The 24,610-nt window shown below is 38.7% G+C and overlaps 2 protein-coding genes across 10 annotated transcripts in view; one reads left to right on the plus strand and one right to left on the minus strand.

Annotated features, from left to right (window-relative positions):
* LOC131685365 (monocarboxylate transporter 12-like) overlaps positions 1–24,610 on the plus strand; it is a 420,355-nt gene that overhangs the window by 64,217 nt on the left and 331,528 nt on the right. The window lies entirely within an intron of this gene.
* The window catches only part of LOC131685327 (E3 ubiquitin-protein ligase HECW2), a 109,428-nt gene continuing 86,922 nt past the window's right edge, over positions 2,105–24,610 (minus strand). For all 8 annotated transcript variants that reach the window (XM_058968980.1, XM_058969004.1, XM_058968996.1 and 5 more), the window contains 2 exons: positions 4,368–4,634; positions 2,105–4,304 (listed from right to left, as the gene is read on the minus strand). In XM_058968980.1, coding sequence (XP_058824963.1) covers positions 3,497–4,304; positions 4,368–4,634 — 1,075 coding nt within the window. In that variant the 3' untranslated portion in view covers positions 2,105–3,496. The remainder of the gene's footprint in view (positions 4,305–4,367; positions 4,635–24,610) is intronic.

The raw sequence follows: 24,610 nt of genomic DNA on the forward strand, positions 1-24,610 counted from the left end.
GGTGATTGAATTAGACAATCTGTACACTATTACAAATGACATCCGTGACAGCCATCCGGAAAATGATAGTCCGAAGCACCTTCTCCCTCCTCAAAGATACCCACGAAGCTCCCTGAATATCACCTAATCACCAAACTGAGAATCAAATTGATCACGTTCTAACCAACGGAAAGTTCCCGGACCACTTGCTAGTAGCCGTCTGTATACGCTCAAAAAACTGTCGCCAATGCCTGCAACCCCTCGCCGAGTACGGGCGTCTTCGTATCGAGCAGCTAAGAGACGTGGATTACGCGCAGTAACTAGATGGAGGAAGAGCTACTAGGCTCATCTACTCTTGAGCATGGCTGAAGCAACATACGAACCGCCATAGGTAGCACTGTCGAGAGCTCGCAATCGAGGAAAGGACTAGTTTGACGGCGAGTATCAGTGGTTAGTTGAGAAGACGAATGCCACAAAGGGCAAGGACGCTGCAGCGCCGTACGAGGACGAACGAGAAACAATAGGTAGGTTAGGCTCGGAATAGACAAAACTCGGTATTACGAAGAATACGGGGTCCCGGACAAACTGACATGATTGATCAACGGATCAGCAATGGATCCAGTGATGTGCTAAGTTCGAGCGCTAGGGTCACTATCGAGTCGTTTTGAAACTACGGTAAGGTGATGGGTTCTGTTGTCTACTGTTTAACATTTGTAGTTTTGGAAATTCGACTGAAGGTTGGAGCCAGGCGAACTCGATTGGCCACGAATGCGTCAAAGACAAAATACATGAGAGCAAGAGGTTCGATGAAAGAAATATTACGAATTACACCGAGTACATCGATTGTTAGCGACGATATAGAGGTTCGGGTACTAGGGTTCACCGATAACCGATGACACCAGCAGAGAATTCTTGAAGGTTCTCGAGCTTAATTTGGGTCTCGAAAAACCTTTCGGTAGAACAACGAATCACATGAAGAGAACTATCTCATTAGACCGGTTGTCCTCTTTCGACCCCAAAACCTGGACTACGCTGACGGAGGACCACCGCTCTCTTAGAGTTATCGAACGAAAGTTGTAGCTAGAAGAACCAGGTTCCCAGCACAGCTAAAACTGGGCGGTTACGATTGGCTGGGGATGTCGTCAGAATGGCCGACGGAAAACCGGTACAAATGGTACAGCGAACAAAGCGAATCGACCTACTTTAAGGGAGTTTTTGTACCCTAATAGGCTGGCGACAAACAGCCACGGACCGAGTGAACTGGAGACGGCTTCTTGATACGGCAGAGGACTTCGCGGCACCGCTCCAGTAATTGCCCTCCGCGCCCAGAATAGAGGTTGAAAATGACGTAAAGCGATTGTAGTTCTAAGGCTTTTCATTGTTTTCTGAAAACAGCGGAAGGCTTTGGCGAAGTTCTCAAACTTCGAAGAAACGGTTGCTGTTTATCTCTGTTTGCCTTTCGAATGCCACGTCATTGATGCTAATCGACGACAAGTTTTCAGTGGTGATCTTACGTGGCTTCTCTTTTGTCGGTTCTCACGGTGAAGAGGGACAAGTCTGTCTTTACCAAGAGACAAGTTGGTAGACTTGAGTGATTCGTAGTTATGCTGCCTAAGATCGACTCCTGCCAACAGAAGACAAAAGATTAGCCCATAAGTTTTTAAGCCTGTTTCTAATGACCCTGCCACTTCTAGTTTTCCGATCTGTATATTTCACATCCTTATTCTCTCTTGAGTACTACGGCTCTAAATTTCCCTACTCAGTAATCTCCAGTTAATTGAATGTCGTTAAAAAAGGAAAAAAAATTTTTGGTATAGTTTGTTCAAAATTGCTTTCAAAGTGAATTATCAAAATTAAGTGAATCTATAAATACAAGCGGTACAGCTCATTTCAAAGCCAATCGTGTACGCAAATTTAACCAGGAAACTTCTAACGAATCAAGATAGGGTCCAAATTCAAAATATCTGAGAACTTTAGTGTGCTTCAGCACTCCATTTTTTGACATTTTTGTCTAATAAATATTTAAAAATATTCCGTATTAATAATGTGAAAACTGAGTTTAAAATTCCCAGCTTATCTCGAACAGAACTGTCAGTATGAAGCATGCTATGAAATCCAAAATATAATCAACTGGAATCAACTCTTTTCCTGATATCAAAAACTTTTTCTAGAGCCAGAATGTGGGATTATGAAGGATGGGTTTTAATTTGTTTTCCCTTACCAATAATCAAATGTGTTTCTTTTGTTTGGAAATTTGCATAACGAAAATCCCTTTTAAGGAAAAATGAGACAAGTGACTTCTTTAGGCAACCGCACTTCAAAATAATAGGCATGGTTTAGAGCAGTTCAGGTCTAGTTGATAAAATTATATCGTCGCGCAAGCCTCGCCCATATTCGATTCGTTGCTGATAAGGCGTCTGCAGTTTGTTTCCTCTCGCGGCTAAGATTCAGATTTCCGCTCGCAAAACAGTAAAGATGTAAAAATGGCAATACTGTTTGTAGTATCTAAATTTATGGTCACTTAACCGCCATTTGAATCGTCGATCAAGGGAGGATTATTAGTTGTTTCCCTGTCCTATTAAGACCGTGATCGAATTGTTGTTTATGGTGTTTTATGACACTATATTGCTAATTGGTTAATTTGCAATGCAAATTCATTATCACCAGCCGATTGATGCAGTGCCGACTGAAATTGTTTACTCCTAGCGAATCATAGAAGTCTAGGGACTGTATGAATGTGTGATTGGAATTTAAATTTATGAGACTAAGAAGACTTCAATGACAATGCAAAGAAGATGGGATCTGGTTATCTCAATGAACGCCATGTTTTGAAAGTAAAGTCTAGAATTCCGTAAATGATAACAGTTTTCAAATTTGTTTTTTGATCACAAAATGTTGACATCGTTTCAGTCTTTGTTACGGCAGAACTCGTGCTACAAACTAGCTTCTCAGTTCCGATAACGGAACGAGACTATTGATATGGTTTCTGTTGTGTCTTCAAATAGTCTTCAACCGCCACCGATTACAATCAAGCATTATGTTTTCCTTCCCTGCTTCTCATTTCATCAACACCACCACCCACACACCAAAGCGCACCACTCAATAAACTTTACGAAATCACACGTTTCGTTTCGCACTAATAACTCGAAGCGCGCTTGTTTCACCATCAGGCCGCCCGACTATCTATCAGCAACGAACGGATCGTGTCGATTTAAAAGCAAAACCCTCCTAGCACTATGTGTACAGGTCTACTACTGTAAGCAACGGCCACTAATGCTACTCTCGCGAAAAGCGAAAACCATATAACACCGATTTTTCCCCGATTTTCACTTTCGAGTTCATGGTTCCCCCTAACGATTAAAATTAAAGCGCCCTCTAGCCAGAACCCAGTCTCTCTTCGTTTTCACAGCAGTTGCACGATTAAAATCTTCAAAAAGTAAAAAATAAATACACTATAAAACAGAAACAGCAACAGATAGTACAGGAGGACCACCTCGCTTCGGCGGCTGCCGCCGAGCTACTCAATTCCGAACGTATTCGTTTCCTCCACCGCCAGCAGGAGCTTCTCGTACAGAATATCCGGCGTCGGATACGGTGGCAAATCCAACCGATTGAAGCACGTGTGAGCCCGGGGAAGTGCATTCGGTTTACCCCACTTCTCGATGCAGAACCTTCGCGGTCCGGTGGACCCGCGCAGGGCGGCAAAACCTTCGTACGGAATGCTAGACGTTCCCGTCACAAACTGCAGCAACCGTAATCGCTGCTCGTTGGAGAACTTCTCGATCACATGCCAGAACCACACGATCACCTGATGACCGTCGTGATAGCCGCTGCGATACTCGGTATTAATCCGCCAATCGTTGAGATCAATCTCGGCCGTACCGGCGATTACGAGTTCCAGTTCGCGTGCGTCAAACACCGACACCAGCCGGGGGTCAACGACTTCATAGAAGCCACGAACCAAGGATTCGGTTTGCTCCTGAACACCCCGCTCCAGGCGCCACTTTACCATCCGCTCCAGATATTCACGTTTATTTTTTTCAGTCACTGGAATATTTTTCCCACCCGGTTTGAGCTCCCGTTCCACCACTCGACCCAGCAGTTCCTCGGTCACGCAGAACGTCAAACCGAGAGACGCTCCGGAACCGATGTCGTTGTCCCGAATCCACTGTAGCGATTGGTGGAACTCGTTGTCCAACGATTCGAGATCACTGAGTGCCACCGGGAGCCGCAGCAGCGCTTTGTAGAATGGACGGGTGAAGAAGGCATCCAACAGATACTGGTGAACCAGTGCTAAACCGAGGACTCGACCGCTGAAGCGGAACCTGAAAAAACGGTTGAAAAACTTTAGTCATTATCCGATTAATTGATATCAACGAAGGTCCTACCAATCATGACTATTATCCACGAAGGCGGATAGGGGTGACACCTGCACCGTGTAGGTATCGTTTGCCGAATACTCGAACAGTCCATAGTACGGATTGAACAGTTCCCGGGACAGTAGGAAGAAGAACTCCCTCGACGGACCACCGTAATCGAGTCCTTCCTCCGTGTCCCACAGGACGGCCAGCCGACCCCGTTGGAGGTCCTTCTTGTTGGCGGACATGATCCGCCGGAAGGCGTCCTCGAGCAGATGGGACCGCCGGATGTGTAATCTGCAAAAGAATAAAAAAATGAATTAATAAGTTATGTGCTACAATGTTTAAAAGGAAATCAATTGGAACCATCGTCGTTGGATTGCTTAAGCCGGTTTAAAGCAAGATCCAGTCAGTGGTGAGTTAATAATTTACGATTCGGACAGTTGAGCAGGAGCTCAACAAACTAATTCAGTGGGCTTAAAATTAAAACATTTATCGCGCGGTCGTTTCATAGGCCAACCTTCAGCCGCATCTCGTCCAACACTGTTCGACTTATTGGGATTAGGTTTCGACAGAGGTCACTGTGCCGGCACGGCACGGTACGGCACACATATGGTGCTAGAGTAGTTTAACACAGTTACCATTGAAACCTTTTTTCCGGCTGGGCAAACTCGCAATTAAAATGGATGTTGCATGTCACATATGGTGTTCCGCATCTTGCACCTGAATAAACTTTGTCGGTCAAATTTAGGCTTAAGTTTGGTCAAAGCCATTTTAAGTTGAATTGAATTGATTGAGGATCACCTTAAGGTGCGTAAAAAATTTTTTCGTTCGATTCATCAACAAGTAAAACCTATTCGCGAAAACTTGGTTATCGAAAATAATTGCTCGTATTATCTGAACCGAACTATATAATGATTAGATAGTGCCTTATACATTTTAGGTGCGTTTCGCAGCCTTGCCCAATGTCACGATACAGCGGAGTGCTATCTAAAGGTTTTCCGGTGCGTGATTGATTAATGTGGAAGGTGGTATTTCGTTCGATAAGTCCTACGGCAAACGCTACGGTACTTGACTTATGGACTTTGGAGAGAAACCTTATTTTAGGATTTTAGAGTTTAGTACATTAGGTATAAGTCAATGAGGCTTACTGTCATCAGAGATATCCTCGGAATTGGTTCTCGGTGCATGCTACGACAAGAAAACCAATCGATAGACAATGGTATTGGAATGAGTTTCAAAATCATAACACATGTTTACTAGAAAAACTAGTAAGAGAACTGCGGAGAGAAAAATAGCATTTCTGGCAACGTATGCCCCGGCATTATATGGCAACACGTCCAATGTTATAAGGATAGGCAATGTTCGTTTGGATTCGTTTTTTGACAGCTAAACGCGAATCCAATCGATCCAAAATGGAGTCTCCGCAGTTCTCTTTCTAGAGTTTTTCTAATGTTTACCATTAGTCCAAAGTAGCGCGGCGTCCAATGAATTGTTCAGCAAGTATCCAGTATGACACCGTGTTAAACGATTTTCTAAAATCTTGAGTGTTTTTTCAAAACGCCATATCTGCAATGAGTTACTCTCTTTGTTTACTTTCTCTTCTGTTAATAATTCGGTCATTTTAACAGTTATCCCTCAACTCTTTGAATAATATGCTAGTTAAAACCACCGTCTTTCGATCTGTACTGTAAAATAAGTGAAAAGTGTTATAGTGACGCCGTAAAAATCGAAAGAGTAAGTAAACAAAGAGAGTAACTCATTGCAGATATGACGTTTTGAAAAAACGCTAAAGAAATATCCTTGGACAACATAGTAGGCGCGCCCGATTTAACTTTCTCGCACGCAGTAAACAAAACATTGAAAGCCTATGTTTCAGTGCAAAAATGTCTCTTATGGTCGAACAAAAATCTGTGTGAATATTAAAGAAAGAAATTTAAAATTTTGTTACATACACATTTTGACAAAAAATCTGTTTTAGTTTTCGATAATCTGTCAATATGGCAACTCTGCCTTCGACCGCAACCAGCTGCGCGAAACCGGTGTTTTTCCAAGAAGTCTGTAATAATTTTCGAAAAAGTTTGGAATTGACTGCAATGTCGTGATTCGCTGGTTGGACATTTTTTAACTGGACCGCTTTTTAATTGGACCTCCGCTAGTTGGACCATTGTCCAACGAAAAAGCATCCGATCGCCAAAACCTCATGTCAAATTTACTTTGACAATCAATCTGACAATATTTAGAGATGTGAATAGATGCATTTCTCGCGTGTTTTTTTGTAAACGGCCAATAAGCATACTGTCAAATTTTACTTTGAGAGAATATTCTGGACAAACCGTAACTCGCCAAGAGTGGACGTTGGAATTTTATAAAAGAGAAAAGTTTTCTCTTTCGTTTACTCCTGTCACTAATAATCGGTGATTGATAGTTTGGCCAGAATTTCCTCTCAAAGTGAATTTTGACAGTATGCTTATTGGCCCTTTACAAAAAACACGCGTGATTTACACTACCAACATCTCCTTTGGAGAGTTTTTTTTTAAGTTTTGGAGAGTGTCAGTCGGTTCAACTGGCTCTACCCCATTTGGCATAATGTGATATGGCATAATGTCATTTGGCATAATGTCACATGGCATAATGACCATTTGGCATAATGGTTATTTGGCATAATAGTCAGGTGGCATAAAGATGACTTGGCATATGGCAATTTGGCATAATGACCATTTGGCATAAAGACCATTTGGCATAACGCCATTTGGCATAATCCTATTTGGAATATTTTTTATTTGGCAAAGTGAACATTGGATTAACGACAAGTTAGCATCTAAGGATTTCATTCATATTACGTAAATTTTAAATAGAAATTTTGACAATCTTTCTAGTTAAGAACAGCTCATGTTTAAAAGAAGGGAAAATCATCAATGATTTATACCGAACTATCTAGTCGGTACTGATACTAAATATTGAAAGATAAATGACATAATTTACTAAAAATTCATCCTTCTTTTAACTATGAGCTGTTCTTTAATGCGAAAGTTTGCAAATTCCTAATTTCATATTTCCACAATTTATGATATCTGGCTGAAAACAAATTTTACTTTTAAAATCCTTGCGTAGATAAATTCAGTGAACTAAGCTTTTGTTCTGGTTGTTCTGTTTTTTTTTAATAGTTTATGTGCAAATTAAAACAAAATAAATGATGTTCAATGATTTTATTCGAATTAACTGTCATAGGGATTCGAAAATTTAATTAAAAATATCGGCTTGATTGCGAACCCAGATTTGCTGCTATTGAAGATAATCAATAGTATCAAAATTTTGTAAGTTCGTAACAATTTTGCAGAGTTTCGCATCAATTATCTGATCTTTGGTACGACACTTTTTCTCGGAGGTTAGTGACATATGCACCAAGATTTGTGAAGCGATAAATTTTTCCTCTAGTCTCAGTTCGTCGATGATATGCATCTGACCAGCACTGCGACCCACCAGACGATTCCAACGACCGTGCCATGCTTCAATTTGGTTGGTGGAACGTAGGATTCCATCTTTCACGTTTCGGCAAACCGACCAAAGATCAGGAGGATACAAAGGTTCCGTTGTATGTACTCGACCTTGATTTTGTATTACCTTGTTACTATGTTTTAATTGCTCGACGGTTCTACTGTATCGATTTTGTTGGATATTTTCGGCAAATTTAAGACTAAGAGAAATGAAAGCAATGAAACTGAAAGACGGATAGGTATTCTAGAGTGAATCAGTTATAAACTTAGAACGGAAAACTAGGACTAGGCAGGCTCATATGGACATGATCGAAAGGAAATATGAAGAATCCTTTGCCTTCTGCTAAGTAGGAGTTGGGCGTTGCACCCAAGTCTACCGCATGGTCATTGATAGAACATAACTCATCATCATGTTTTAATTCGACCTGATTTTGTTGTTAGTCTAGATTTGCCTAACACATAATATTCTTCAACATACTTGAAAGATCCAGTAAGTTCAGTCGGTGCTGATGATTTGATGTTTGCGAAGGTGTCAGATATTTTTTCGGTAGCTAAAAATGTGTTTTTGTATGTATTAATATAGCTTTCATATTTGTTGAAGATCTGCAACAAACGATTTTGTTGGATATATTTCCAACAGTTCATGCTTAAATGAAAAAAAAAACATCCATTATGCCTTGAACCAGGGAACTCTGCGACAAACGCATTGGTAAAAACCTTCCTAAATCTGTTAAAATCACTTCTGGATGCAGTTCAACGTCGATCTTATCAGCAATTTCGATAAGCTTAGACAATGCTGCTCTATAGAGAGATTCTGATTTGCTTGTCATCAGAGCAAACACCAAGGGGAACGCAGCATCGTGGGAAGGTGCAGTTCACCCCTCGATAGTAAAAATCAGACGAAATAAACTAGTGGAATGTATTGTAGACCAGGTTGATCGTTCCTGGACCGTCAATCACCATTCTCCCTGCACTCATAACGCATAGGCATTTTCCTTGTTTGCGCACATTCAGCAAATGCGGGCTGCTAATTGGTTATGCCTTTTTCTTATGCCAAATGGCATTATGCCAAATTACTATTATGCCAAATTGCCATTATGCCAAATGGTCATTATGCCAAATAGCATTATGCCAAAGGGCATTTTGCCAAATGACATTATGCCAAATGGGATAGAGCCAATATGCCCCACAACGAGAGGACGGTATGCCCCACAACAATGGGTGGGGCGTTTTGGCCGGTGATGAGCTGATGTGAATACATGAATAATTCTACACACACACACATAGTTTTAAGCTAATCCAAAAACTATAATATTCTAGTAAGCTATTTGAAATAGTTCTATCGAATCCGACTGTTTCTAATTGGTTGTAATGCTCTTGGAAAAAGTGGGAGCTTACATTAAAGTAGCTCTCTTGAAACTTTTGTGTATATTGTTGTTTTGCAACATAATAAAAATACCAAACTAACTTAGTACGTTGATTTCATGAAACTGTTTTTAGTCATTTTTACTTTTTAGATAATTCAGGAATCCTGGGAATCGAAGAGGGGCTTTTTGCCCCGGTGGGGCGTATTATACCCTTTTACCCTATTCGCTTTCAACGAAAAAAAAAACTTTACTAGTTTGTGTTTCCAGCTATTCTGAAAAGTTTGATTTTCAAAATCGTAGCTCGAAAAGGTGGTTTAAAAATCAACAATGGCTTCTTGTATCTCATTTTGTAATTTTTCAAATTGTCTGGATAAATCTGGACAAATTTTCTGAAATCTTGATCAGACAAACATAAATCTGTATGTCTACCCGAATAGAAATGTAATAATTTTTACTGTGACAGTACAGTAATTTTGCAGTAAATTCTAGTGCTATGCTACAACACAAAAACAAACTTTAACGTTTCTACAGTAAATTTCAATGTAAAATCGACTTTTACAATGAAAAAGGAGGGAGGGGGGGTAATTATGTATCTTAACATTAAAAAAATCCAAAATTTTCCATACATTTTTTTTATCGAGAACAGTGAAATCTATTGTAAGTTTACTGTATCAATTTTTTGCTGAACAATAAAAATTATTGTTACATAACATAGTACTGTGAGTCTACTGTGTCGAACAAAGATGAAACAGTAATAACTATAATATCTATTATTTTATGATTGTTTTAGAGTAAATGCTATTGTAAAATTCTATCCGGATGGACGCTTAAAAATCTGGAAGAATCCAGATATATCTGGATGGTTGGCACCCCTGATCATCATCTCTCTCTGTCTGTCTCACTGTAACCCTATTATCGCACCCATTCGCTCCAAGCGATCAGCCTGTCTTCGAGTACGGAGCTTTTAGGCGGGCAAAAGTGAAAGCTCTCAATTCTTCACCCGATCATCGTTTCGCTGTCGCCTCGCCATCGATCTTCGCGTGACGCGTTCCACATTCTCCTCAGACTCGGCCAGTCCGGGTTGGTTGCTGTGATACGCGGTGGTTGTTACGATGTCTGGTTTGTGTTTCGTTCTCATCGCGTGTGCGGCAGTTTCTTGTTCCAGATGAAGAAAAAAATCTTCGTTTGGCGATCGTTGTTCTATGAAATTTGTTCGATTTGATTGCTTTTCAACTGCGGGCCTACTAATGAAGAAGTCGTCGGCCATTTTGTGTGAGAAGTGTAATCGTTCTTAAGGTTCAAGTTACCTTTTTTAAGCATGTGTTAGAATTGAACGCTTGGTAGTGTGCGTAGGAAAAATTGTGTTCAGCTTTGCCACCGGATTATCCATTTAAACCTTTTTAAAACTCTAAAATAAGAATATCAGTCGATTTTTTATATCATCACGATTCAATTCATGCAAAATACCTGCTGGAAAAACCATCGGCTTAGCTAAATGGTGCTTTTGAAAAAGTGGCTGTGGTTTTTTCATTGCGCAGTTGTGTTGCGTACCCCAGCTCGGTGTGGTAGTGTGATAAAAAATCACAGCCACTTTTTCAAAAGCACCATCCAGCTAAGCCGATGGTTTTTCCAGCAGGTATTTTGCATGAATTGAATCGTGATGATCTAATAAATCGACTGATATTCTTCTTTTAGAGTTTTGAAAAGGTTTAAATGGATAATCTGGTGGCAAAGCTGAACACAATTTTTCTTACACATACTACCAAGCCTTGAGGTAACTGGAGCCTTAAAGCGGGGATTGCTTTCAGAAAAGCTAAATTGGTGTTGGTGGTGGTTTCGTTGCTTGGACGCGATTGTTTTTGTATCAGTGCAAAAAGTGTGAAAGAAAAAATAATGCAGATAGAAAAATTGAGTGCTATGTATAAATATAATTGTAGTATTCTTTTTTGTGTATGTTCAGTGAAATTAGTAGCTGGAGTAGTGAAATTATTTCGCTGCTTTTTGCTTGAAAGGTGAGGTGAATCTAAATTGTAATTGCAGTACCGATCACAAGTCGTGGTTGGCGCGGTAGGTAGTACGAGATGAACAGTGTTGCCACATATGCATTTTTTCAGTAATTTTAGATTGTTGAACACCTTTTTTCACAAATTAGATTGCGAACAGTTCATATTTTTTGTAAATAGTGCAATGTTTCCTGATTTATTCTTTGTGAATAGTAGGGGAAAGTGGTCGGTTGTCGGCACTTCTATGTAGCTTTTGACAGAAGCCAGACATGGACATCCTGATAAGTATTATTTGTGTGTTATATTAGCACGATCTTTTTGTGCCGATTGTTGAAGCAAACAGACTCGAATGCTCTGTTCTACAACCAATATATTTTTGAACAAGTGAAACTCTACCTAAAAGTTTTTTTTTGATGATTTGCTTATTGTTATACAAAGAAGTAAATCGATCGAAAAAGTATGTGCATTGAATATTTATGATGTGAATTTGTTCTACTTTATGATTCAATATAGAATGGCACCGAAATGTTCTCGAGAAATTTTGTTTTGATCACTTTTCAAAACGTTTACTAAAATCGGTTGTCGGCACCCCATTTTTTTGTGGCAAATGATCTCAATAACCTAATCGATATGGGTATTTTAGAACGGGCTCTACGAATAGATACCTGAGATCGAGCTTTGGCATCATTCTGAAAACCAGGAAGGCGACTTCCGGTTTAGCGTCTTACATTTACATGAAGAAAGCCCACCTGATCGTGTTTTCACCGCTAGGTAGCACTATATATATCAGATTGTCACGACCAGACAATTTGCTAAGGGGGGGGGGGAGTAGTTTGCTTGTACTCCCCTCCCCCTTTGGCTGACTTCTATCTGGTCTGTCTGAAGCTTTGGTAAAAAATGGAAATTGCAGTAAATGCGATCCGTCAGTACATTACCAGTGCGTAATATTCGCACTAGTTTTTCACATACAAATATTGTGGTTCTGATGAAGAATGATGTTCATAATGCCTTTGATGATTGTTGAAATGAATAAATTACCTTTTCCCTTTGAATTTTGATGATTATTATTATTTCCATTTTTAGTAAATTTTCTTAGGATGCCGACAACCGACCACATTTTTCAAAATGGCAAAAACTTATCATTTTACTAAATTGTTAATAAGTTTTTTTCAAGTTGACAGAATGAATTAAATTGTGACATAAGTTATTAGCTAAGGCCTTTAGTTTTCCATTGGTATGCTTATTCCCATATGTTGTTGAATTGGAGTAATGTTGTGAGCCAAAAACAAAAGTGTCCCGATAACCAAACACATTCCCCTACAATGTTTCCTGATTTTTGCTCACAGAACGCTCGACTGCCCCAGTGAAATATTGCTGTCAAATTGGGGTAAGCAACTATTATTAAAATGAGAACTGTTTCAATATTATGATCAAAACAGATTTATTTACTATAATGGTTCTTAAAAAGCACTCTTAAAATCCTAGTAGAGTTGTGGTTTTTGATAAAGGTAGAATGAAAGCTTCGTCTTCAACAGGGTTTATCTAAATATTCTAAATTTTGCCAAAGATAGTAACAATTTCTGCATTCGAATTGACAGCGCAAATTGTATTTTACTTCACTCCGGTTATATCTCTGAAATGACCCACTTATTGGCCGTTCATGAACCACGTAGACTTTAGGGAAGGGGGGGGGGGGTGGTCTAGTAAAAGTATATGTATTTCTACGGGAGGTGTTACAAAAGTCTACGACGGCGCCGATGGTCGAGTGGTAAACGTGGCCGCCATCCATCCCAGTTGGTCTGGGGTCAATCCCAGTCGAGGTCGTTGAGATTTTTCTGTGATGAAAAAGTCATGTCACGTCTTCCTTCGGAAGGGAAGAAACAGCCGTTGGCCCCCGGTCCATGAGTCGATATCTAGTCCAGATAGTGGGGAGAGTCACCTCTCTGGTGTCGGTCTTTGGCAATACGTACTAACAAATATACTCCCGTCATACTTGTGGAGTGCGCAGTAGTATATACGGCCTCTAGCAAAAGCAAGTATCGGTCTAACATTCCTTCCGCGATCTAGGATCGGGCCTGTATCAATAAACACTAGGATTACCAGGAGTTGCACATTGAAAGATGTTTCGCTATTCCCAAGCATAATTATCTACTGATTCCCTGCGCAACTTCAGCTAGTCCAGATCGATAACGGAGCCAAGGGTGGTCGCACAAGCTCAAGCTCAAGCAAGTTCTACGGAGGTGTTGCAAAAGTCTACGTAGACGACGTTGATTTTGTGCTCTTGTATTACTAATTATAAATGGGATTTAAAGAGAATTCCGTTCAGCATATTAGTCGATTCAGCTAGATCTATTTATTCAGACACTTCGCAGCTAATACATTATTGAGGTACCTACTCTTTATGCGACCACTCAATCAAGAACCGTTTTAATTTTTTGGATAAAACTACACGTTGTTTCATGGAAAAATTCTATGAGAAATACAAAATGATGCTTGTCAAGACTATCTCCCAAAATTTCTCTCCGCGGACCACTCTGACGGTGAAAATCCTACAGTCACAAATTATTTGAGGGACCATTATATAGCATGTATTAACTCTAGATTTTCCAGTTATCCAAATAAGTAAATAATCTTGTGCCTTTTGCGGTTTCACATTCAATCTGTTTGTACTTAGACATGCATGGCATAATCTTTCAGACAAGCCTATATTACTGGTAGGATCAACCAGAATTCGTTAGTACCGCATCGTGGGTAGTGTGAGGCTTCAAGCGCTTTGTTATATTACTGCATTATTTTATACAGCGCGTGACCGCACGTCATTCCATCGAACCATCTCCACAACGTTTCATACGCCGGTAAAATTGCTGCCTCGTTCGCATGAGTATTACAAAGCAATCGTAACAAGATTCCCATCTTCGTCTCTCGGGGAACTTATGGGTATGTGCGCCCGTTGTGTCGCAATACCTACGACTGTCAGTATCTATCGGTTATAACGTGCTAGCCGTACAAAATTCATTTGCAAATCCTCATTTTCGCAGTCGCAGCGAGAGCCGGTATTAGTCCGACCAAGCAATATTTATTCTAATTTCCAATTTTTAACATTTCATGTACTTCTCCCTTAGGATTTTTCCGAACGCTTTCGAAAAATTAATAGTCGAACGCTGCACTCTTTCAATGATGTCCGATTGAGCTAAAAAATAGATTCTTTTTTCGATGTTACATAGACTATGCGAACCACCCTAGTTGTCCATACAAACTTTAGTTTTAAACTGTGAAGCCCCGTTCCAATTTTTTTTACAAAAAATTCTTCACCAGGGGTTTGCTGACACCCCAAAGTTTTACCATTTTCTTTTTCGTTCTGCTCTCCGATCTTGTGTTGAACAGTAACAATTTAATATCTGTGCAATAAAAGAAGACTATTAAAAAGAGGTAAAATTCATAAGTAACCGAAAAAAGGAAAATTTTCATCAACAAGGCAGCAATTAATTTCAACACATCCTTCATTCATTCATGCAGAATCGAATACTTTCAGTTTCGAGGAAATATAATTTAAAGAAACGGCCAAAGCATTCAATTGTCGTATGTAAACAGTTTGAAGTTGGCTTCTTTTGCATTTTCAACTATAACTAAACAGCGTAATCTATATTTGGTGTATTTTTGCTTGATAGTCTAACGAAAGACTGAGCTTCACCGAACGATTGAGTGTGGTAGCGAACAACCGAATCAACATCTTGCTCACGAAGAGGCATGAATAGATATTCGTTCCTCTTGCAAACTCACCCGAGTATGTCAATATTTTGGAGTTCTGCTATTTGCAATTCTTCTCATTCTGATTCCAGTGCGACCAAAAAACCAACGCTGTCACTTTCAATCTCGTGTTTTAGGTTGCTTTACAAAACGAATGAAATTCACAAACAAAGCCTGCACTAACATGTTGAATGGTGTGAATGCTGAATGGCGCAGGTGATGGAACCGGATAAAGGCGACTTCAGTAAGAGTCTAACCTCAATTGGCACCTTCAGTAAATTTTCCACCTCGCGAATACTCGGTTGAATAGTACAAAGTTTGAAGTAATTTACTGCTGTCGCAAAAATTCAATTTCTAAATAGCTTTCCAATACCAAAAAGTCTATACAGCTAAGGTGGGCGCATTGGAAGATGACATTCACGAAAGACTAATCTATTTAAAAAAAATTGTTCTATATTTCTCATTAGGGGGCTCCCAGTCCCAAATTTTCTCCTTTAGTCCTAATAAAAACATTAATATCGTCCACATAATTTCAAAATGATTTTTAATTGAAAATTTTAACAATATCTCTTGTCTATAGAACATCATGTCTCGCTTTCAATAGCACAATCTATCAAATTCAACAAAATCTATAAAACTATCAATCTAGTTTTAAAATTATTTCAAATTGTGAACCATTAATTTTAAGAATTAAAAAAAATGGTAACTTTAAACTATCGTCAAGGCATAATCTCCAAAGAACGCAAGGATCCGGCCAACCGAGTCAACTTATTCTGCACTGAACGTCGAATAAACAAACTGAAATAATAATATTAACAAAGGTGAGTAGCTAGTGTCTGGGACATATTCGGTGTGTTGTGACTACTCTGGGCTGATAATTTAAATCTAGTAGTTTCCGTTATACGATCAATTGTTAATACATGAGATGATTGATAGTGTAATGTAATGTAATTACGTTAGGAAGCATCCGACCGATACTACACACTAAGTTTTAATGATTAGGTTTGTTGTGATTTTCAAGAGTAAATCGGTCCGCAATTTTTTTACTGAACTCCGTGAAACACTAGACTTTAGAATTCAATCATCATAATACAACGCATCCCACAAATCTAAAAACAAATATTAACCAACATTACAAGTGAAATTATATATGGGCGACGAAAATCCAGAATGCCTTCTTTCTATTACTATCCACATGCTTCTCGTTCGACTACCGATCAACGAATTAAGCACAAACATAAATGCGGGACTTAAGAGGTTAAATCACAGTAGAGTTACATTTCGGGAATTTTTCTTGACGGGTAAAACATGCGAAATACGATTTATAATACTGGTTGTGAAGCAGAAAAAAATTCAAGTAATTGTATTACAAGATAGCGGCTGTGCAGCATTTTCCTGTAGACGCGTTTTTTTTTCGGAAAGGATTAATGGGTGTAAATTTAACTCTAGTTTTTACCTAGAGCCAAAACTTATGTCTTTCCACTTCCTTATAATAATAGCAAGCACATACGTAGGATTTTAATTTTTCGCGAAATGGCGCACTATTTAGCAAAAATTTATGAAAATGGCATAAAAATCGACACATAATTAAAGAGAACCAACAAAGCAATAAAAAATTAAAATCCTCTGTACTTCGCTGGAAAAATCAAGTTTGAACATACATTTCAAAACGATACAAAATCCTTTCTTCGAGTTAGGTTTCCGGCCAGTTCATAAAAAGTGGTTTCGAGAAAAACGCAGTTCAAGCTCGGGGTGCAGGTAAGAGGCGTTAGGGCATAATTAAAGTTTTTAACATTTAGACGTTTTTGTTGTCTAGGAATTCTTTGATATGGCATTTTCATTACGCCAAAGCACAATTTTAGATCATGCGTTTTTTTTTGAGAAGGGCCAATAAACCAACTATCAAATAAGACTTTGAGGAGACATTTCAGATAAACCGTTACTGACACAATTAATGAGAGAAATAATTTGTTTTACATCTAGTGATGTAACCTATAATCGGAGAGTAATAGTTTGTCCAGAATGTCTCCTTAAAATGTGTGTTGGAACTGCCAACACACATTATTGACCCTATCAAAAGAAAAAAACAGGTGACCTTGAATTCCAACGGCAATTTTTGCAAAACAATATAAAAATTAGTGTCTATAATAAAGACAAAAAAAATTGCCGCACCCGAAATCGCAACCGCAACACAGATTTGCTACATTGAATTCTGCGTTTCAGTCAAAACAAATCTATCTACAATTTTTGATGACTAAAATAAAATAAAATCTAAAATTTCCACAAAATCGTCCAATGGCATAAAATCTGTGAAAAAGAATCGGCGACCAAAAATTTATACATATGTAACTTTACAGAAAAATCTGTGAATGTGGCAACCCTGGCTTCGATTGAACCGCAATACAGCTGTAAACGCGAACACGATGTTCACAGCGCAGCCAATGTTCCAGATTTATCTGGAATCTTCCAGATTTTTCCCAACTGAGCAGATATTTCTCGACAAACATATGATTACGGCCTAAAAGCCAACTGTCAAAATCCACTTTGAAAAGAAATTCCGGAAAAACCGTTACACGCCAATCACAGATGTTCAGGAATCAGAATATATTGGCTCAAATGGCACGTTCCCCGTACATAGTCGTACATAAACTGCTGTGAATTGTGTTCGGCTTGTAACGGTTCGTCCGGAATTTCAATTCAAAGTGGATTTTGACAGTTGGCTTTTAGGCCGTAATCATATGTTTGTCGAGATTTGTCCAAGCCAGATTTTTTAAATTTTGCCAGATTTTTCCAAATATTTTGAATTCTATTCCCAGCGGAGATGACATAATACTACATTTTTGGCAGAGTCAGAGCTTTTTCAAGTTTCCAGCAAAAAGAACAACCATTTAGAAGTTGTTACACACAAATTTTAGAAAATTGGGTCATATTTTCCCAAATAAAAAACAAACAATATAGGTTCTACGAAGACCGAAATGTATTTCGAATTTCGATGACTTTGAGGTCACTGTCAAGTGACCGATTTTGCCAGACATTTTTCGTTGAACTGCCCGATTTTCTTTGAAAAATAGTGGCAACCCTGAATGTGCAGCACAGCACTCACCAGTACGTGTTGAGTTTCGATAATCCGCACCGATTCCCAATCGGGAAAGCTTTACTTTCTATCAATACATCTTTCTTTGTCTTACGGTAACGCACCGATACTCGACCGACCGCGAAATCATCACCATCTATCAATATTACTCCGTCTCTGTCTCGCGGTAACCCATCTGTGATCGTTCCAATCGGCCGATCTTTCATCGCGCTCGGAACTTTTAGGCGGGCAAAAATAAAAGCTCTCCATTCTTCACTCGATCATCGCTACGCTGATGCCTCGGTGTTGGTAAGATCTTCGCGCTTTGTGCGCTGTTCTTGTGTGACGCTTACTTTAGATCCGGCTGCTGCGATGTGCGTCGGTTTAATCATTCGGTTCGCTTTAGAAATCGTTCTCGTCGCGTGTGTGGTGCGCTTTTAATGTAGAATACATTTAAGGTTTCAATATAGGGGTCCCGTTTCAAAATATCGGCTGCGGCGCCGCGTCAGATTTTGAACGTTAATAACTTTTATCATACTTAACAGAATGATTTGATTTTTAGACCAATTTGTTGCAAATATGTTCTTCTATGCTGTATTAAAATTTGAAGTATGTATAACATGTACTAATAACAAAAAAAATGTGTTTTGAAAAATCTTTCGAAAACGACTCGGAAAAGTGAAAATTTTCAGCCCATCCCGCACAGAGCCGTCGTTATGGTAGACCAACCGAACAATAAAATAATGAAAAGTTTATATATAGGTCCATTACATGTTTGTTCGTATGGTTATTCGCATTGGGTTGCTTGACGAGAGCACTTGGTGGGGGAAAGACGGCATATTTCTTTGGTTAGGCCATTAGTTGCCGGACGGAAAGGAAAGGCTCATGCACGGCACGAGAACGAGCGAGAAAGCGATAGTAGTGCATATTAGCGCGATTATATAAATATCTGTCGGTCGTTTTTTTTAATCATTCGTATTCGTTCAAGCACTAGCAAGCAGCCAGTCCACCGAAGAAAAGCAGTCGGCGATGACGACGGCGGAAAAAGTGCCCCAGCTACTGGTGACTCATCGCAACCCGATCAGGAACTGTCGCCCTGCAAGAATTTCGCCCCAACTAAAGGGCAACAGAGTAGGCTATCGTTCCAGCGTCTGGGTCGTGAGATTGTGCAGGACTGCAAAGTCGAGCTACGCTTACAAAGCTCAGTCGTAATGATGCCCCGAGAAGCCAACGATGCCTACTTGGTCGGTTTGTTCGAGAATGCAAAATAGTGCTTTCTAGCTCACCGTGTCCGCGGGGAGTGCGTCTGAATTATGCTCCCGCAATAAAACAATAAACGGTTCTTTACAGGACCAATTAATTGTGTTCTAATAAGAGTTAAACTGAAATTTACATTTTATGGTGTATAACAAATAATTTTCAGAAAGCAATATAAGAAATACGATGTGTGGAAAGAAAGAAAGAGAATTTAAATTATCTTCTCTCGCTCGTTTTCGTGCACTGCTTTTCCATTCCTTTCTGCTGCTACTACCATCATAACTAAAACGAATGTGCGTGTTCCCCCACCATCTCATGGCCAGTGTTGCCACAATTGCATGTCGCTATAACAATTTGAATTATTTTATTGATCCTCTCTAGTATTGATAAAATATAGAACATGCAAAGTACACTAGTCGCATGCTTTTATTCGAACTTTTTGGCAGCCTCCGTTGATTAACTGCATAAATCGATTTGTTTGTGCAGCTCCTTGCTAGTAGCAAACTAAATAGCCTTTATCAGCGCTAACAAATAAAACAAAAGAATTTAAGTTTGTGAAAATCTTCTCCTTCCTTCTTTTCAAATCTGCAACATTCTTTGAAAATATTGTTGGAATGTTGTTATTGAAAAACTGAACATGCAAGTTTGCTAGCACTGGCCACTAGATTGAAGGCGATGGAAAGACAGAATATTCGTTTTGGTTATGCTAGTATTGGTAGCCGAACGGAAAGGAAAGGCACAGGAATGGCACGAAAACGAGCGGGAGAGTGATAGTAGTGCTTTCTTGTGTTTTCATATATGAATATTGGTCGGTCGGTTTTTCTCATCATTCGTATTCGTTCAAGCACTAGCAAGCAGCCAGTCCACCGGAGGAAAGCAGTTGGCGATGATGACAGTCCGCAAAAGTGCCCAGCTACTGGTGGCCCATCGCAACCAACTACCGATCAGGAACTGTCGCCATGCTAGTATTTCGCCCCAACTAAAGGGCAACGGAGCAACTAATCCGCTGGCTAACATTCCAGCGTCTGGTTCGTAAGGTTGTGTATTACTTCAAAGTCGAGCTACGCTTACAAAACTCAGCCGTAATGAAGCCACTGATGCCTACTTGGTCGGTTTGTGGGAGTGGGCGTAAATTACAATAAAAGCAACGGTTCTTTTCAGGACCAATCAATTGTGTTCTAGTGAGAGTTAAACTGAAACTTTTATTTTAAGGTGTGTAGCAAATTTTCAACAAGCAACATAATACGTTGGGTGGAAAGAAGTAGCTTGCACACGGAACAAAAATTTAAATTATCCTCTCGCTCGTTTCGTGCACTGCTTTTCCATTCCTTTCTACTGTTATTATCAGTATTACCAAAACGAATGTGTTGTTGCATGTGTTTAAGAGAAACGTTGAAGTCGCATGCTTCTATTCAAGCTTTTTGGCAGCCCCCGTGAACTAACTGCATTAAATGATTTTTTGTGCAGCTCCGTGCTAGTAGCAAACAAAATGGCCCTACCAGTGTCTGATTCGTGAGATTGTGCAGGATTTCAAAGTCGAGCTAAGCTTATAAAGTTCAGCCGTAATGGTACCCGAAGAAGCCAGTCTTGTCGTTTTGTTCGAGGCTACAAAACAGTTCGCCAGGCACGTAACTATCATGCCAAAAATATCCAACGATCCAGCGCATCACCATCAACACCAACGCCGATACCAAAGGTTCTTTTCAGAACCACCATTATTACCATAGAGAATTATTTGAAAATTTCCCATTCAAACGTGATTCCGTTGAATATTATTAGTTTTAAATTAACGTCTCGAATTGAAATCACGACGCTCCGGTTATGTGACAGACATTACCCACCCATCTTTTTTTATTGTGACCACGACACCCCATTTCAATATTTCTGAATGAACAGAAGGTCGAGTTTGGAAAGTTTGTAACTTTCATTGTACTTAACCAAATTACACAATGTTCGCACTAATGATTCAGAAATATGATCAGGAATCTTCTGTTAGATTTGTAAGTATGTATAATTTACATGAATAAAGAAAAATTGATTTTCAGGAATCAATTATTATCTGTTCTTCCATTGGCCAGTACTACGCGACTTCCTCATGCTAACAATTAATTTCATCGTTAGCCATCTCCCTCACCAAGGCCAACAACGCCAACAAAACCGGTCCTTTTCAGGACCACCATCATTTTTGTAAAGAATAATTTGAAATATTCCTCGCCCAAATCAGCTTTTGTCCGAAAATCCTAATGAGTATCAACATATTTGAAGAACGTGTTCCTTATGTATTCTACATCTCTCCGGTTATGTCGCAGACATTACCCACCCATCTTTTTTCCGCCATGAAAATAGCCAAATAAAATGTATCTTTTTGAAGGAAAATATTAATTTAGAATAGAAAGATGGAAGAAATATGCGTTTATCCATCATAGTTCTGTGAAATGGAATCGTTTTCTTAGCCCCTTCTAAGTTGTGGCCTATCGATGAAGAAGCTACCAGCGTGCGTTGCGATTGGCCATTTTGTTTGAAGAGTGACCATTCTAAAATCGAAAGAAGTGCTCCGCGTTCGATCGCTTGAGAGAAAAGCTCTATCAGGTGGTAGTGGTGTTATCGCTTGAAAGCGATTGACTCTATATATCAGTGCACAAGTGTGAAAAGAAATAAAATGCTGATAGAAAAATTGAGTGATGTGTATAAGAAATCAGCATGTTTTTAGCATTAATTGGTATACTGGTTCGCAGCAGTGAAATTATGATAATAGGTTTTGATGCAGAGAAAGTTGATGAAAAATAAATGGTGAATAGAAAGTGGATATATATATATATATATATATATATATATATATATATATATATATATATATATATATATATATATATATATATATATATATATATATATATATATATATATATATATATATATATATATATATATATATATATATATATATATATATATATATATATATATATATATATATATATATATATATATATATATATATATATATATATATATATATATATATATATATATATATAATTATTATATTTCATGGTTATCATGTAGCTCTGTTCTGTCTCACATAATATTGCGTAATTTGGACCTTTCATGTACTTTTGCACAGAACCGTTTATACACAATACGGTAAAAGATCGAAAAAAGTCGCCTTAGAAAAACACGCGCGATTGATCAGGCTTTTAGGAAAAAAATGAAATATTTGTGATTCCTTAATAGGTCCGAATTGGCTCAGTTCCCCCTAATATATATTTTTTATGAGTATAGCTATATTTCATGATTCGTTTTTGGAAATTCAACATAGATTTTTGTTCGTATTTTAGCATCACAAAGATACCTTTCAAGTGCAAATCCCGTATTTTTAAAAGGGTCAATAAACCAACTGGCAAATTTGACATTGAGGGGAAATTTCGGACAAACCGTTACTGGAAAAATTATTGGGAGAGTAAAAATTTCTTTTAATCTACTGATGAATTCTATAATCGGCGAGTAATAGTTTCGTCGGGAATGATCCATTAAAATGTGGTTTTGGCAGTTGGTTATTGAACCTACTATTCGAATTCCAACGACGAGAAATATTACTCGAATTCCAACGACAATTTTTGGGAAAGCCGAGACATTTAAAAAAAACCGGTATTTTCGGTAGTGGAAATGAAAAAACCGATAAAACCGGTATCAGAAAAACATGAATATCAAGTGGTATTTATAACGCAGTCATTTTGGACTTGGGTGGGTCCTATTTCATGCTTTACTAACAAAATAATCGTTCTTGAGTATTCTGTATACATGTGATTCGGCAGCTTACTTCTTCATCGTGTTCTGAAAAGTCCCCATGTCGTCATGTTGTCTAACTCGCTTACTGGAACAAAAAGCCACTAGTTAGCTAGATGCAGTTGGCGTTCCAAGATTTGAAAAACAAGTACTTCGAAAATCAAACTTCAAGTTTCAGAATGATTCAAAATTTACTGAAACGAAAACGTTTTAGATTTGCTAAAGATTCATCCAGGTCAAATTTTTCTTCGGTATGCAAAAGTGCCATTTGAACAGTCCTACTTCGTTTGTGAAACCTTTTGAGTTTTAATTCCACCCCGTCTTAAAAACCAGCGTTTATTTGCTTTCCTTTTCAATTTCTTTTTAACCTAACCCATTGCAGTATCACTCTTAGATAGAAAGCTTGTAAAATAATATTCAATGTTGCAGCTGTCCGTGATTAAAATTGATTGACAGAGTTATATGATATTTTCGAGCTTTATAGGTTAGCACAGCTGAGCGAAAAATGTTGAATACAAAGTGAAACACGTGGGAATATAGAATCAATATATTTTGCTTTGCCAAATTACTTATTACAGCATAATTTGATATGGACTTTTTACACGAAGGATTGTTATGTTGATATATCGAGCTGTATTTCAATGCTTATACAAACATTAAAGTGTCCCAAAAACAGTTTACTGTGAATGGGACCTACTTTAAAAACAGGTAAATAAAAGGATTTTTAGAGAACTCAATGATAAAATACCAATAAAACATTTTTTAAATGGTTTTTCAAAAAATACCGAAAATACCGGTTTTTTATGCTTATAAAACCGGTATTTCAGTATTGGATATTTGGACGGGTTTACCGGTTTTCGGCATCGGTAAAACCGGTACTCCCAGCTCTAATCTCAACCGATCCAACAACCAACATTACCGATCTGTCTCAAGGATGCCACATTGAAATTTGTGTTTGAATCAAAAAACGATTTTTCAACAATTTATGATGCCTAGAGTAGAATAAAACCTGCGTAAAATTTTCAAAAAAAAAAAACGATTTTCAAAAATCAGCGAAATTTAAAACAAAACTTGCTCAAAATCAGTCATCTGTGAAAAATATGCGACAAAAAATTGTTAAGTACATATTAGGTATGTGACTTTACAGAAAATCTGCAAATGCGGCAACCCTGACCCGAACACGATATGCAGCACAGCTCACAGTACGCGTTGAGATTTGCCGAACCGCACCGAAGCTCAACCGAGGGAGAGCTTCACCTTCTATCGATTTCTCTCTGTCTCTGTCTCACGGTAACCAGCCATATTATGTGATCGTTCCAAGCGACCATCTGTCGCTGTCATCGCGCTCGGGAGCTTTTAGAGGCGGGCGAAAAAAAAACTCCATTCTTCACCCGATCATCGTTTCGCTGGTGCTTCTTCTCTGTCGCTTCGATCTGCGTGCTTCGTGCGCGGTGCACCCAGCGGTGCCAATGTTCCAGTTTTATCTGGAATCTTCCAGATTTTTCCTAACTGAACAGACATTTGTTCAAACCAGACATTTTGC

Source organism: Topomyia yanbarensis, chromosome 1, assembly GCF_030247195.1.
Source record: "Topomyia yanbarensis strain Yona2022 chromosome 1, ASM3024719v1, whole genome shotgun sequence".
NCBI classification, from domain to species: Eukaryota; Metazoa; Arthropoda; class Insecta; order Diptera; family Culicidae; genus Topomyia; species Topomyia yanbarensis.